This window comes from Coturnix japonica, chromosome 3 (genome assembly GCF_054131305.1).
Source record: "Coturnix japonica strain WE chromosome 3, WE-NBRP24, whole genome shotgun sequence".
Taxonomy (NCBI): domain Eukaryota; kingdom Metazoa; phylum Chordata; class Aves; order Galliformes; family Phasianidae; genus Coturnix; species Coturnix japonica.
Window position 1 is genome coordinate 79,066,326 of NC_140665.1, and position 15,187 is coordinate 79,081,512.

General features: G+C 32.7%; 1 protein-coding gene across 23 annotated transcripts in view; it reads right to left on the reverse strand.

The window, feature by feature from the left end:
* ADGRB3 (adhesion G protein-coupled receptor B3) overlaps positions 1-15,187 on the reverse strand; it is a 426,584-nt gene that overhangs the window by 163,706 nt on the left and 247,691 nt on the right. For all 23 annotated transcript variants that reach the window (XR_014944219.1, XM_085542010.1, XM_085542007.1 and 20 more), the window contains 2 exons: positions 12,800-12,902; positions 7,444-7,487 (listed from right to left, as the gene is read on the reverse strand). Coding sequence is in view for 22 of the 23 variants with exons in the window: in XM_085542010.1 (XP_085398136.1) it covers positions 7,444-7,487; positions 12,800-12,902 (147 nt within the window). In the remaining variant the exon portion in view is untranslated. The remainder of the gene's footprint in view (positions 1-7,443; positions 7,488-12,799; positions 12,903-15,187) is intronic.

Sequence of the window (15,187 nt, forward strand, 5' to 3'; positions counted from 1 at the left end):
ATGATTTCAGCTAAAAATCTACTCAGCCACAATATAGCAGCTATTCAACTCAAGAATATTTTTGTGAAATTACCTTGTTTGGAGCAGTTCCTCCAGTGGATTTTTTTAAAATCCCAATATACTTTTGTAATACTCTTATTAATGACTGGCCATCTACCACAAAACATATTTTATTCATATTACGTGGTATTTAATGTCCTTAATATCTTAAAAATATTTACAACCTTTACTGATTAAAAAACAAAACATTATTTTAAATATTTTGTTTGTTTCTGAGACTTTTAATTTTATGGAAAAAATCAGTTCATACTAGCCATATTTCTTTAATCATCTGTTAGAAAATGTAATGTTGGCCTCTACTGTTTCTATTCTTAAGGACTTCAAACATCCCATCCCGTATGAGAGAGTGGTGACTTGTACTCTCAGTAATCAGGACAGATGTATTAAATACAGTAGCAGTAGAGTATACGGTAAACCTAGCTCTGGCATAAACCCTCACAAAATGGAAGACAAAGATGTTCATATGCACTCTATGATTTCTCTATGAAGAAATGGAAAGCAGAATGAGCAGCCCATTTAAAAATCAATTTGTCTTGATTCTTTTACTCAGTGTACACAGAGCCGTTGATATTGGAGGAAATTCAGAGCAGCACAGCCACAAATGCAAGCAGGGATAACTAAGGGAAATTGGATAAAATATCTCAAGAAACTGGTATATTTTCTTGTAGGTTTTGCCACACATCAATGACAAAATGTACATCTGCTATGCCAGAAATATGACAGTGCATCTTTGTGAATACTGGGTTGTTTTAAATCATGAAATGCTTAAACACATTTTGCACTGCACTGAGATTCTTCTCTGTACTCAAATTCTGAAAAGAAATTTCATGAAAATAACAGTAATGACAATAGTCTATAAAAGTCAACCACACACACAGATGTATTTCATTTTTTTTAATTTTTTTTTTTATTATTTCTTTTCTCCCTATGCATGACTTTCCACTAAATAGTCCATCCATAAAATTCTAGATTGAAATGACCAGATTTTTGTCAGTGAGGACTTAAGGACAGCTACTGACGTCATGAATTGGCACGTGAAGGTCTTTGCTTCCCTCTAGTGACTACTCCAGGAAAGGTTTTTACTGAATCTGCTCACCTTGATCAAATACGGCACAGAGATACAGCAAAGGCCTAAGTACATATTCAGATACCTGTATCATTGAGATGCTGATACAGCATGGAAAAAATATACTTGTGACAGCATATGACAAATATTGCAGATCTTAACTTGATGTGTGTTTGACTTTTTTTTTTTTTTTTTTTTTTGTGATGGAATTTTAGTTTTATCAGTCAGATATGATTTCAGAGCTGACGGTACAGTAACAATTGGGGGGAACACCATCTTAGCTGCATTACAAAATACATCTCTGTATACTCCAAATGTCTGAGATCACTTTTATATGAATGTTCTTGTAAAAAGACAACCAAGATTCTTTTGTTATCAGAATATTTACCATTCCAATTAGTTATCTGTATACATTTGGAAGTACAGGCAAGAAATTTCACAATATGTAAATGGTCGAAAATATCCTTTATTATCCTTTTCATATTACTTGTATTTATACCACCTGAAATTCTGTCTTTGTAGTGCAGACTGTAAATAAGTTTAAAAATAATGAGCATGTATCTGTTGAAGACAGCACACAGTATGATTTACTTATCAGAAATTTATGTACATTATCTCTTCTGCTATTCTCAAAGGGAAAGGAGAGAGTGACAGAGTTGCACAGCTCTTCCTCACTTGGATACATAATATTTCTCTGATTTTTCATCTTCTTGGGTTGATGAGATTTCATATTTGTTTAAGTATGGTATAATACAAAGACATTTAGTTCTCTGGCACTACCTCTGTCAGATAAACAGAAATAAATTATTTAGGACTATCAGAAGTCCTGTTCTCATCAAAACAAATGAAAAAAAAAAACAACAAAAAAACAACAAAACAAAACAAAACAAAATAAATAAATAGATATTAAAAATGTATTTAACCTTCCTTCATCACAGTAGTAAAATGATAATCAGTTTTGAGAATAGCTAGAGATCTTGCTCAGTTAAGGCTTGGGAGTTTGGAGCTTGAACTCCGCTGGGGTTTTGGGTGACATCAGACTAACAACTTTGTCCTGTTTCCCCCTATCTTTAAATAAGCGAGTTCACTACCAACCATGTGGTAAATTGCATTGACATCTACACATGATGCACTATTTAAGTTGCATGGTGTGCAAAAGGATAAGAAACTTTGTTGGCTTTAAGCATCATACATAATTTTCAGAGCTGAACTGGATTTTAAACAGTGTTCCCCTACAAGAATCAGTCAAAGTCCAGCACTATGATAGATCTGCAGATCATTTGCTGCCTTCCTTGTTGAGGTATTACCAAGGAAAACAAAGATTACAATTTATTTGACTTGGTAGAATCCATGACTTTTTATGGACACATAGACACAAACCCAAAATACGACCAAATTATTTGCTGTTGTCAACCTTATTCAGACTGTTTAAAGATCTTCCCTCATTATATTCTAAAATCTGTCACAGATAATTTTAAATCAAATATTTAAAATTAATTATGAAAATACAACTACCAGTTCTTTTTATTCCTATTTCAGAATCATAATTGCTGACTATTGCAAGAAAACACTATTTTTAGTTTCTGGGAATCTGTATTTACATAAAAGCAATAAATAGCAATTGAGTTCTCAACAAATGGGTTTGATTAATCACTCAGCAAAAATTAAAAAGAAATTGAACTTATTATCAAGAATTAATTTAATTTCCTCTTTTTACCATAAATCTCAGCAGGTCATGTAAGCCTGTTCATGGCAGTGTAGGTGTTAGTGAAGAGCAGTGTTATAAAAAAAGAACTAAATTATAAATTCCTCCCATGTATATAATGATTCATTTTCTATGTGACTTAAGCAAAGAAAAATCTGGTTTGATTCTTTTTCAACATAAAATCACATCATTTTATATCATATGTTATCTACATATTTCAATGCTGAGTACTCCTGAATTACAGTATAATCTTATCAGTATGTAAATTTAAATTTGTTTTGATAGAGGTTTTATGTGGCTTGTCCCCTTATCTGATCTGATTCAAATCAGTCAAAACATTTTAGTTGTCTGCAAGGGATTTTGGAAAAGGCTTCTCACTCCATATAGTTATAATGAGAAAGTTATCTCCAAAGAATATGATTCTGCAGCATCTTTCAATTCGGTATGCATGACTTAAAAAAAACCCCAGATTATGTAATGTGCTACTACACAGACCCCACTACATATAGCTCTTTATATAAGCAAATTCTCCAGAATGCATTTATGCTTTGGGTAAGTTCATTATCATTAACTCTTTCATTATATTTCACAAATGATAGCATAGAAGCTAGCACAGAAAGTAAATTTTCTGAATTTAATAAAATAATCAAAGCCTCAGCTGGTATACTATACTATATATACATGTATATATAGTATATATATGTGTGTGTGTATATTTATTATATTATATATAATGAATATGGTGGTGATGGGCTGACAGACTAGATGATATTAGACCTCTTCTCAATCTTAAAAATTCTATGATTCCATGATATTTTCAAAGGCTTGCAAGCCCAGCCCAAATAATAAGTGTAACACTTCATTGTAGTAGTTTAAAAAAAAGCAATAAAGAAAGAAAAAGCTGACTTGCATTCCCTGTCAATTTTATCATAAGGCAACAAAATGCAAAAGTTTTTTTGTTGGTATATGTACAAGCTACATTGTACAACAGCTACATTCTACCCTGTAAGCAAATCTGAGAATATCACAATTAAACTTTTCTATGTCTGCACTGAATGAATTCCTTTGTAGCTAAATCTACCAGGAGAAATAGGGGAAAATGAATAAAAAGCTCTAGGAGGCAATAAAATAAAATAAATAAACATTTTAAATCCTCTTTTTAATAGATAATGTTTCAATATAAGCATGGACTGAATTACTAAAGTTATGTAAGTTTATACATTTTCTCATTTCTCATATGTATATATTCATGGTTTTACATAACACAGAAGTGTAAATTTGTATGGCAATAGGAAAAAAATATAGACCAGACCTTCCACTTACGCTAAACTAAGACTGCATTGTACTACTGCCAACTGTATATTCAGCAGGCACAAACTGCTATGAGTACACATATGGACAAATAAAAGGCTGTCATACTGTTATAACATCCTTCTGTAGCAACTGGCAGAAAAGAGCCCGAGAATCCTAAAAACCTTTTCTTTACTTAGTGCTGTGAAATGTCATGTCACACTGCAAACAACTATGGCATGCATTGGCTACAACTGATACTTTCCTGCAGAGAGCACATGTGCTTGCATTATATCTAGCACACTCCAAAAAGAACAAACTAGATGCATTGTTTTGCAAACTACTCAATGATCACTGAAACTCCCATGTGAGATGATTGCTCAGTCCAATGATCTCTGTGTACACCGCAACTTCCACAACATCATGGTGGTTGTGTTCACTGCATGTTTCAGTGGTACTTGTAATAGTTAGTACAATGTCACCAAGCATTCTGCTTCTTACTGTGCTGTAAATTCTGCAGCCAGAGTCATGCATCCACATGCTGGATCCACTAAGACAAAGGAATAACTTGCCCAAGCAACTTATCTTTATTCTAGGACTTCATATGTTACGGTCACAGATTCATGCATTAGAGAATGCAACTAAGTTCAGAAGAACTTTTCAGACAGCCTACAAAACTGCCACACTATATTTTTTTTAAATGGAAATTTATCTATGCATATTCTTCCAGTCCCTGGGTCTGTACAGCCTTGTCCAGACTTACATGAAATAAAACAAGGAAAGGAAAAAAAAGCCCCACACAAACAAACAATGATAGTGATATGGCTAAGATTTAGGTGTGGTGTGCTCACAAACACCAGAACAGTAGAACTAAATATCAGGGTGCTGGGACTTGGCTCCTCAGACCATGGATATTTCTTAAGTATCATGACAGAGTTCAAGCAGGAGAGGCTGCGAATAACACACAGCCCTAAGCTGGCAGATCATGGGGCATGGGTTGCTCCCAGGAGGCTGAAAATTGTGTTTCAAGCTTCTGAATGATCTCCTACAAATAAAAAACTTAAAGGCTGGTCCTGAGGGTGCAAAGTAAGCACTCTGACCTGTGGATTCTTTTCTGGTTGGGACTCACCACTGCCTCCCTCTTTCTTCTTTTCCTTCTTAAAGACGTAGGAGGAAAAGGAGAAAAAAGAAAACAGAATCTTTGTTTTTAGATACAACCAAAAGTGATCTTGAGACTGAGCTTATTCAGAAAGAGTCTGGACAACACTCTCAGAAATATGGTCTTATTTTTGATGATGATTGATTTTGATGATACTCTGTGAAGCCAAAAGTTAGACTTGATGATTCTTATGGATCCCTTCTCACTTGAGATATTCCATGATCTTATGATTTTTTGAAAAGTCATCCCTAGAACCCTTTCAACTTTTCTTTCTCTTGACAGACTGGGATTACTGTATCATGAGCATTTCCTGATGCCAGCAGCTCACTCATGCCATGCAATGCAAACTAGAAAAGGTGCAATTCCTATTGATTTTTTCTTTTACTTGATCTAAAGAAATAAGTTGTATCTCCTCAAACTGTCACTTATTAATATCCCACATATTTTCTCATACGCTGAAAGAAAGAACACTCAGTATCACTCACTCAGAACTCACTTTAGATATAGATTATAAGGAATTGCCAATTAGTAGTCAATCTACTGCCAAGCATGCCCAAAAAACAGATAGCTTCCCTTTCTGTTGGAGTAGTTTTAAGCTGACAATAGTAGAGAAGACTATTGTTTACTGAATATGAACTTGCTGTTCATGCAAATAATGACATAGCTATAAAGGTGGCAACAACCATTAGAGAATACTGCTGGCTGAAAAGCACTTAATTAAAAAAATATTAGCATAGAGTTACTGATCAGTTAAGAGCCTTCAGCTAAAAGCAGAGAATGTTTGTTGGATTATTTCCAAAATGCTTGCCAAATTCTGGTTATGCAAAAATCACCCAGTTTGGAAGGATGCAAGCACAGCACAGCTCAGTGGGATCTGCAACATGGATGAGGACATCAATCTATCAAATCTGATTGTCTGTTGTTAAGACTGTCTAGTTCCTGAGGCTTTAGAAAGAAGTGGAAAAATGAAAGCAAAACAAACCACCAAGAACCCATTTGCATAGTCTGTCACATATTCAATTGTTTGAGATTTATGAATGATAAATTCAGCATTATGGATCTTCCTCAGTACCAGAATACAAATTCTGGCACATTCTGGAGTAAATACAAGTAAAATGCTACAGAAATTAAAAAAGAAAAAACAAAAAACAACCCACTACAGTCTCTCTCTCTCTATATATATGATATTTTGATAAATATTTATGATATATATGATATGATATGATAATGACATCTGTGCAGAATTTGCTGATAGAAGATATCTTATTGTGAATATTTGCTGTCTTATAAAAAGTTTTAGAACTATCATGTTATTCATCAGTGTACTGATTCTGAACTCAGACTAAAGAACAAAAGGACTAACAAATTCACAGGCATACAACTTCTAAAAATGCAAAAGGGTCTGTAAAAATGAAAGAAAAATCATACACCTGGCCAAGAAATACGTATTTTAGAAATTGCTACAGCAATCACATAGGGATCCTTTTTGGAAACATTTAATCTGTACCTAGCCAAAGTTCACCTTGACTTTAATAGGAGATTTACTGTGAAACAGTACTGAAGTAAATTAAAACTGTGTAAACTTAGTTTTTTATCTGAAACTCACCAATTTTACTATTTTACCTCTTTACAGAACCATTTTCTGTTTTGTTGCAGATGAAATACACTAAAAGGTAGTAGACAACTGCTATCAAGCTTTCACTACTTAGTACAGAGCTATTATTTTATTAAATTAAATTTGAACATTTGCACCAACTTAAATGAAGATTGCAGTGGGTTTCACAGTTGGAAATGATATTTCTCCCAGCAGGAACAGAAATGGGAGGTTTCCTTAGACACCTGTTTGATCAGTTACCCACTCGTCTGTTGCTCAGCAACCACCATCACAGAACTACATCTCTCAGACATCCTCATTTTAATCTTGAAAGGGCAAATTGAAACATTTCTACATGAGTAATCTGTTCCTGGTGAGATTTTGTGTTACCTCAATTTACATAACCGCAGAAAGGAAGCCATGTGACTGGAGAACCCAGAACTTCCACTCTGCAAATGGATGATTTTACCTGTCCTCACACCAATGCTTTCACTGACTGTGTACCTAAATATTATTAGGCATTATAAATATTTCAGCCATAGCCATAAAAGCAAACATCTGTCACTTACGTTCTTGAATCGTCCCATAGCACACAATATGGATTCAATGTGCCCTGAAAAGCAAACAAAGAAACACATTAGTTACTGATATTCAAAGAAATATATCATGCTTGACCTAAACATTTATTCGGATCCCTTCCTGTGAGATCACCTTTATGTTCTGATGAATTGATGCTACTAAAATTGCAAAAGGTTACTTCTTTTGGAATATTTAAAACACTTTAAAACCTCTGAGTGTCACTGTATTCTCTTTTAGGTAAGGTAAGCTTAAAGCTGTCCACTTAATTTCTGCGTGTGTTTAGAAGCAGAGCTATAGATCACAGATATAGGGCACATGGACTCTACATTCAATACTCTTTTGTATTTTTGTCACCTGAGTATTAGAGATTTTTGCTCAAAATCTTTTTTTTTTTTTTTTTTTTCTTGAACTTTAGAATCCCAATTCCTATCTTTTTGAAGTCAATAGCAGCTATATGAGTTGATTTCAAATAGTATGGGAATTTAGGTTCATTACACATCATTGCATTCTGGGTAATGTTTTAATGTTTTAGGTAACTTTATTATTACACACAAAGAGTTGAGACAAAATTAAAATTTACAATTCAACCTTAATCTTGGAAAACGTTTCTTAATCAAAACTGAAAATGACTTAGAATCACACGACTGGCTAAAAACTGGAAAACAGTATTCTTGTTCAGAAACATCAGATATTCCCTCTAGTCAGAACTATGTAAATAAATGCAGACATAAAGAAAAAATGTACCTAATAGAACCACAAGAGACTTGTTTATTACAGGTGGAATACACTATTTATTTATGCAAATGCTAGTCTACTTCTCTCGTGAACAGTGTTAGTATAGTAAAAGTAAAGTTTCACAGAAAACTGATTTTTTTTTTCTGAAATGTACTTTATTTATAGAAAAAAAACATGAATTTAAAATTTGTTAAATTTTGAAGTTCTTCAATTCAACTCTCCATGAAAGAAAAAAAAGAGATCCTTCTGAAGATGACTATACCAGAGGAATTTAGAGAAATTTTGATCCTCTACTTCACAATTTTGCTGACTGCATTGAATTTTATGTTTGCAGTAGAAATATTTAAAATCAGTGTATACTTATCGTACTTTACATAAATGTAGCACTATACAAACATAAATAAAGAATGTTTATAATACAAGGTATTTATAATACAAAGGAGTAGGGAAGAGGTTGGTGTTTAGAGCCCTGGGCACTTGAATACCCAGAGGCCAGGTCCTGATCATTAGCTGAAAGCTCTCAGGTATAATGATAAAAAACAATATGGAAGAAGAAGAATTGAGAAAAAATGGATTGATCATGCATAACTAATATTTTATTATTTATCAATTATATTAATTTGCATCCTAGGACTTGATGAAGAAATTCTACTTACAACCTGACATAGCTGTAAGTAGCTTTTAAAGAAGAACTCATAACTAAATTGTAGCATGACATTGCCCATCTGAGACTCAAAAGCAGGTATCATACAGTTTATGCTAGTTAGTCCCACAGTATAAGTAGAAATAATTAAAAAATTTTAAAAAAATTAAAAAAAGTCAGCAGGATAAGTATTACTCCTGTTCTTTAATAAGGTTCCAAATGAGGATTTGCTTTGCCAGGCATAGAAAAGCAGTTTCTCTTTTGATACCCTGTTCAAGCATCCTTCAAGCACTGCAACGACCATGAGAAGACTTGTCTTCCTACTTTCTTCTTTACACTGAACCTGTTATTCCCTTTTGTACACTCCTTTTTGGCCTGGCCTTCCAGCAACATCTTCTCACACTGCTGTCATTGAGCTACCTCTAACAGCCCTACCTTTCTGCTAGGGCAGCAATCATTCATCACAGCTCTTGCCAGTTAATTACTTAGCTGAAGTGAAGGAAGCAGCTCCTGTGTCCATTAAGGTTTATGACTGCTGCAGTATTGATTTAAACACTTCAGTACAGGACTTGGATATATCAAAAATAGACGTATGTATGTGAGTGTGCATGCATATGTAACTCTGCTTGGCATGTAAAACTGAACCTTAGAGATGTGATTGGCAACTTTGACAGCTATGCAGTACAATGCCAACTGTGTTTTGTAGCTAGCGTTTTCAGTCTCATTGAAAATTTCATGTCCTATGCCACTGCTGGCTTGTTACTTTAAGAGTCTTTGGAGAAAAATTCAGGGCTAGAAGAAGGTGAGAGTTCTTATTATCTCTGCAGAGAACAAGGCTTTTGTCTGAGTTGTGCAAATTTTAAAAGATTACTTTAGAGTCTCATTACTAACTGTACTGGAGAAATATTATCAAATTTATCTTTAGATAACATCATCACATTCATATTTAGATAACACAGTTCTTTTCTAAACAACACGTTGAAAATGGTATTTTCACTATCTTCAACTATTATATTTTAATTTCACAGAATCACAGAATTGTAGGGGTTGGAAGGGACCACTAGAGATCATCGAGTCCAACCCCCCTGCCAAAGCAGGTTCCCTACACCAAAGCAGGCTCCCTACACCATCCCTACACCTACAACATTTATTGGTTATAGTCTAAAAAGCACACAAATCTGTGATTTACGTTTCCTCCACATCCTTTCTTTCTATTAATCTACTGGCTACTTCTGTTATAAAATGAAGCAACAGTAATAAATTTTGGAAATATGAATATTTTAATGCTATTTTGAATGAAAGATATTAACTCTTATTAATTGACTTCATTTACCCATTTTTTCCCCCATAATATTTTATCTACTTAATTCAATCAGTGAATGGGGAGGAAAATTAACAAATGTGGGAATATTACATATATATTGATATATATATCCTCAACTCTAGAGGATGCTTAAAAATAATTCATTAAATCCATTTGAAAATGAACTATTCTGTATGATGAATAGAATTTAAAGTACAAAGCTCTGAGAAGACCAAAAACAAGAGCCATTCCAAAAACAAAACATACAAGTACAAAAAATAAAAAATAAAAAAATCAGATGAAAGAATTTCTGTATTTAATTTTCTATTTAATAATTAGCTAATTTAAATGACATTGTGATTAACCATTGAGACATTATATAATGCTCAAACTCTAAGGATACAGAAATAATAATTTTATCTAATTTTCTGTATCCAACATACGTTTGTTCCATTCTAATGTATCGTAACAAGCTAAACAATATTTCTGTATAGACACAGTCTTATTTCTTTAAGTGAAGTCACATAATGGAGACTGTCTTGAAAAGAAAAATCACCAAATATTTAAAGACATTAATATTATAATACCAGGTTCCATTCCCAGAATCTGTAGACCAAAATTTTGCCATTGTATATTCCTGTTCAACTACTACATCCAAATGGACTGATACTATGTCTGATTTATGTAGACATAAATGTAGTGTGTACACTTCGGGACTAGGAATTTGTTCCAAACATCCAAAGTTTCTCTGGATTAAATTACTGTGAAAAAAAGTGGAGCCTAAGTTCAGAAGAATTGGCTCTGAAATCTATCTGTTGGCAGTGTTATTGATTTTTTGCCTTGTCAAGACATGTGCTTATCCAATGCTCATCAATTTTCACTTACCATAATGTTTACAAAGCAAGGTGACAATCAAAGTCTCTAAACTGATCTTTTGTAATAATGGAGTTTTATCTCATTTCCATGCTTTTGAAACTTGGAAAATCTTGCTCTATAACTTACTCAAAGGGATTCAGAATAAAACAAAACAAACACCACCTTATCTCCCTAAAATATCTCAAAATTAAACATCAGCAGAGAACCCTGAAAACATAATTGCCACAATTCCTCATCAGCAAACTTCTAATTTTGCAAAGAGGTACTTTAAGCCAGTTCAGCTTATGCTCCTTTTTTATTTGTTGTTTGATGTTGCGTAAAGATTGCAGTAAATTTCACTGTGATGTTCTTTAATGTTTAAACCTATAATAATGTAATATTGTCAGAGAACATAGATATTATTATTATTATTATTATTATTATTATTATTATTATTATTATTATTATTGTTATTATTATTATATTATTTTAGTTCCTATCATAGTATATACAAACTTTGGCTTATTTAGTCATAAAAATGAATTAAATATAGGAATTATATTTATATTATATATTATATCTCTATATATTATATATTATATCTATATTATTAGATATTATTATATTATTATATATTATATCTATATCTTATAATAATAAGTTAATAATTAATAATAATAATAGTTAATAAGATAATAAAATATCTTATTAACTATTCCTGAAGAAAATCATATGTCCCCTGCATTGGAGTTTTTCTGGTGAGTCACAGTTACCACTGAGGCCAAAACAGTCATTTTTTTCTAACCCGGTGTAAAATGTAAACTGATCTAGGGTTCAAAGTGCATTCACCATACCTTCACCCAGACACATTAGTTGAAAGTAGCTACTGAATGAAACACTGGAAACTTCTGCAACTGTTTTATAACTGTGATCCCTAGGGAAACTGTTCATAACAAAAAATATTGTCATAGCTTTACAGTCCTTTGCATAACAATACCATTTACTAAAGTTCTAGTAACTATGTGTCTTATGATTATCTCCTTATGTTTTTATTTAAAGTACATTCTAATACTTTCTCAGTGATATAAATAGAGTTATTTTGCTATGCCTTCACATAAACTACCACCAACTTAGTTACATAACGGTCTTTTCCCTGATATTATAAGGGACAAAAATTTCCAGGAAAATACTTATTTTATTCTTCCTCTGGCTACAGGCAACTGCCAAAAGCAGAAAGAGTAACTATTACTATTTTTTTTTCTTTGGAGTTAGACTTTTTCATATTTAAAGCATTTTTAACAGTAAACTAGATGAAAATATTACAGAATTAAAAGTAATTGCACAAAAATCACACACATTTTAAGAGAAGCAAGGTAAATTGGAAGGGGAACATTTTTTTTTCAGTCTGCTACAACAGGTTAGGTACTAACTGGCATTTCAGCAGAAAATAATGAAAGCAAAAAAGAAAAGTCCTAAAGCACTATGTAGCTCTATGGCATTTATGGGGAACAAAAGATTAAGTATGCAGAACAATAGTGAGTTTTCTATTTTTATCCATCAAACCAGTTAATAGAGAGTTTTCCATAGAAATTGCTGTTTGGAAGAAAACCTAAAAATACACAGAACAATGATTAATTTTCCTTTGCACACACAGTTGCACAAAATGCATTTACTCACTCTTCAAATTCAATTTGAACTTTAGTGATTATACTGGGTTTTATTCTTTGATATTTAAACCAAACCTACTCCTTTCTTTCATATGACCCGATACACACTCTTAGAAGATCATATAAATTGTCTTTGTACTTACATTAGACAGATGTGCCAGTTCTATCTCTAGGAAAGAGTCCGCAGTTTTAGGTTCAGGTCGTATAGTAACAACAATAATTTTTGAATTAACAACTGTAAAATTCCTAGGGGGGAAAAAACAAACAACTTTTAAACTTAACTTTATTTGTCAAATATTCATAGAGAAATGTATATTTTCAGAAATGGTAAAATCCATTACTCATTACCAACTGTAAATGACACAGTAGAGGTTGAAAAACAACAATGGTGGCAGAAATGGCAGACATTAAAGTATGATTTACTAATTAGAAGGATGCATCAGAGACACAGACATTCTGTCAGCTTGTGAGTGCATATCATTCACTTATCTCAAAGTAGACCAACTAGTTATATTTTATAAGATATAGTCATTTTCCTTTCTAAGAGCTGTGTTGGACTTTTTTTCCACCTGTTAGACATAAAATTTTGAAGATGGATGAGTGCAGTGGCAGAGCCTACAGCAGTGCTGATTCTGCACTCAGGAGAAAAATTATTTGTTTCCAGTAGTGAAAAATGATTGACTAGGTATATGAGTGGGCAACTTCATCACCTAAATATATTTGAATAATAGTCTGCAGTTTTCTTCTGACTGAAATCCTACCAAAAAATAAAAAAATAAAAATCAGTCTTCCCTGGATAAGTCAGATTAGTACTGGTTTCATGTTACAGTATCTTTTTACTCAAAATAATATTTTTATGTTATTTTCCCTAATTCACAGTGTATCTCTCTACTTAAAACATAGATCAGAATGGCTTGCAGCTACCTATCTAGGACAAATCTGGGAATCGTCAAGGTTATGCTAACAGGGGTATAAAGATATGTTGACATAATGTTTATGTTCATCTTTGCTCTCTATAAACCCCTCAAGGCTTAAAAGAACTGCCATTTATCAGACTGTGTTCCCTTTGAATGTAATGCTGCTTTCAATAGAGACACACAGAAAAAAGAATGAAACCCTACTGAAAAACTTAACAGGCAGATGTTATCAAAGAATGAACTAGATATTTTAGATTTAACTATATCTCACAATCAATATATATATATATATATTCATTATTATTTTCTCTAGAAAAATGGTATATAATAGAGGATTCCATATTGCTGGATCATTGTCATGTCTAAATGCAATAGAAATAGAATCTAGTAATAGAAAATGAGCAGTCAGCACAAGGTGTGAAATGATTCTTCTGGGAAAAGGTATGAACTAGTCAGATTTTACTCAGCTAAATCAAATAATGGAAATTTAATGGATGTTGCTTTCTACTTTCTTTAATTCCTATATCTTCATTGGTTTCACTGTAAGGACTCATAGTATTGACAAAAAATGTAGTTCTCTAACAGACAAACATTTAATGTTTAGAAAACTTTCAGAGCATGCTGTACATTGCATTACATACATACAGTAGGTGCTACCTATAAATATTCCCAAGTAAAGAAGTGTTTCAGTCAGAACAATTTGTCTCAACACCACTAGTGCAGTGCAAGTGGTATTTGTGTTGAGGACCGTTTTTCACATATTTTTTGGTGCTGAGAAAAAATACTCTGAAATTTAAATAATCTGATTTTACATAACTTCCTGAGAGATGCAATATGTGGATCTCAATACCTCTCTTGTTAGGAATGGCATAGAATCTATTTCACAGTTCCTGCGCAAGTACAATATGACAGGTGGAGACTGACTTCACCACTGTCTCTTTCTCCTTCATCAAAAAAATCTATCATCTGCAATGAGAAATGAACTTGAACAGGATGGTGTTCTGTTGGCTTTCTAGAAATGCACACATCAGGGTGAAATTTTGAAATTTATTACTGAGAAAATGTATTAAATTTGACAGGAACTGTAGTTGAGTAAATCCTTGAAGTTTCAAGAAAAACAAGTTTATCTTGAGTAAAGTCTTAGGAAGAAATTCCAAAGTTGCCTTCCTTGTGTTTTTCATATCTGAATTAATAATAGTATTAATAAAATTTTATTATTTAGCTGTTTTGCTGTCATGGTAATTCTGCATTGTAATTCTATTTCTTTTCTGTTTGTTTGTTTGTTTGATTTTCCTGAAAAGCCTAACAGTGCAACAAATTCAGCACTAAATATAGTTGCCACTTTTTTTCCAATACAGAGTTATGTTTGCATGAATGCTAAAATGGTTTGAATGCATGAAAATGGATTGGAACTGTGCAGTTCTCATCGACTATTGTGTAACTTCATGGTAATATTTTAAGGTCATAAGATCAAATTTTGAATATGATCACTATGGGCAAAGTAATCCAGTATGATACACTTCCTGATGGGGTAAGAGATGTAAACTGCATAAGTTTTAGTGTAATTTCTTTATAAATATTAAAGAAGCAGAGGGAAGGACTGAGGTGCTATAT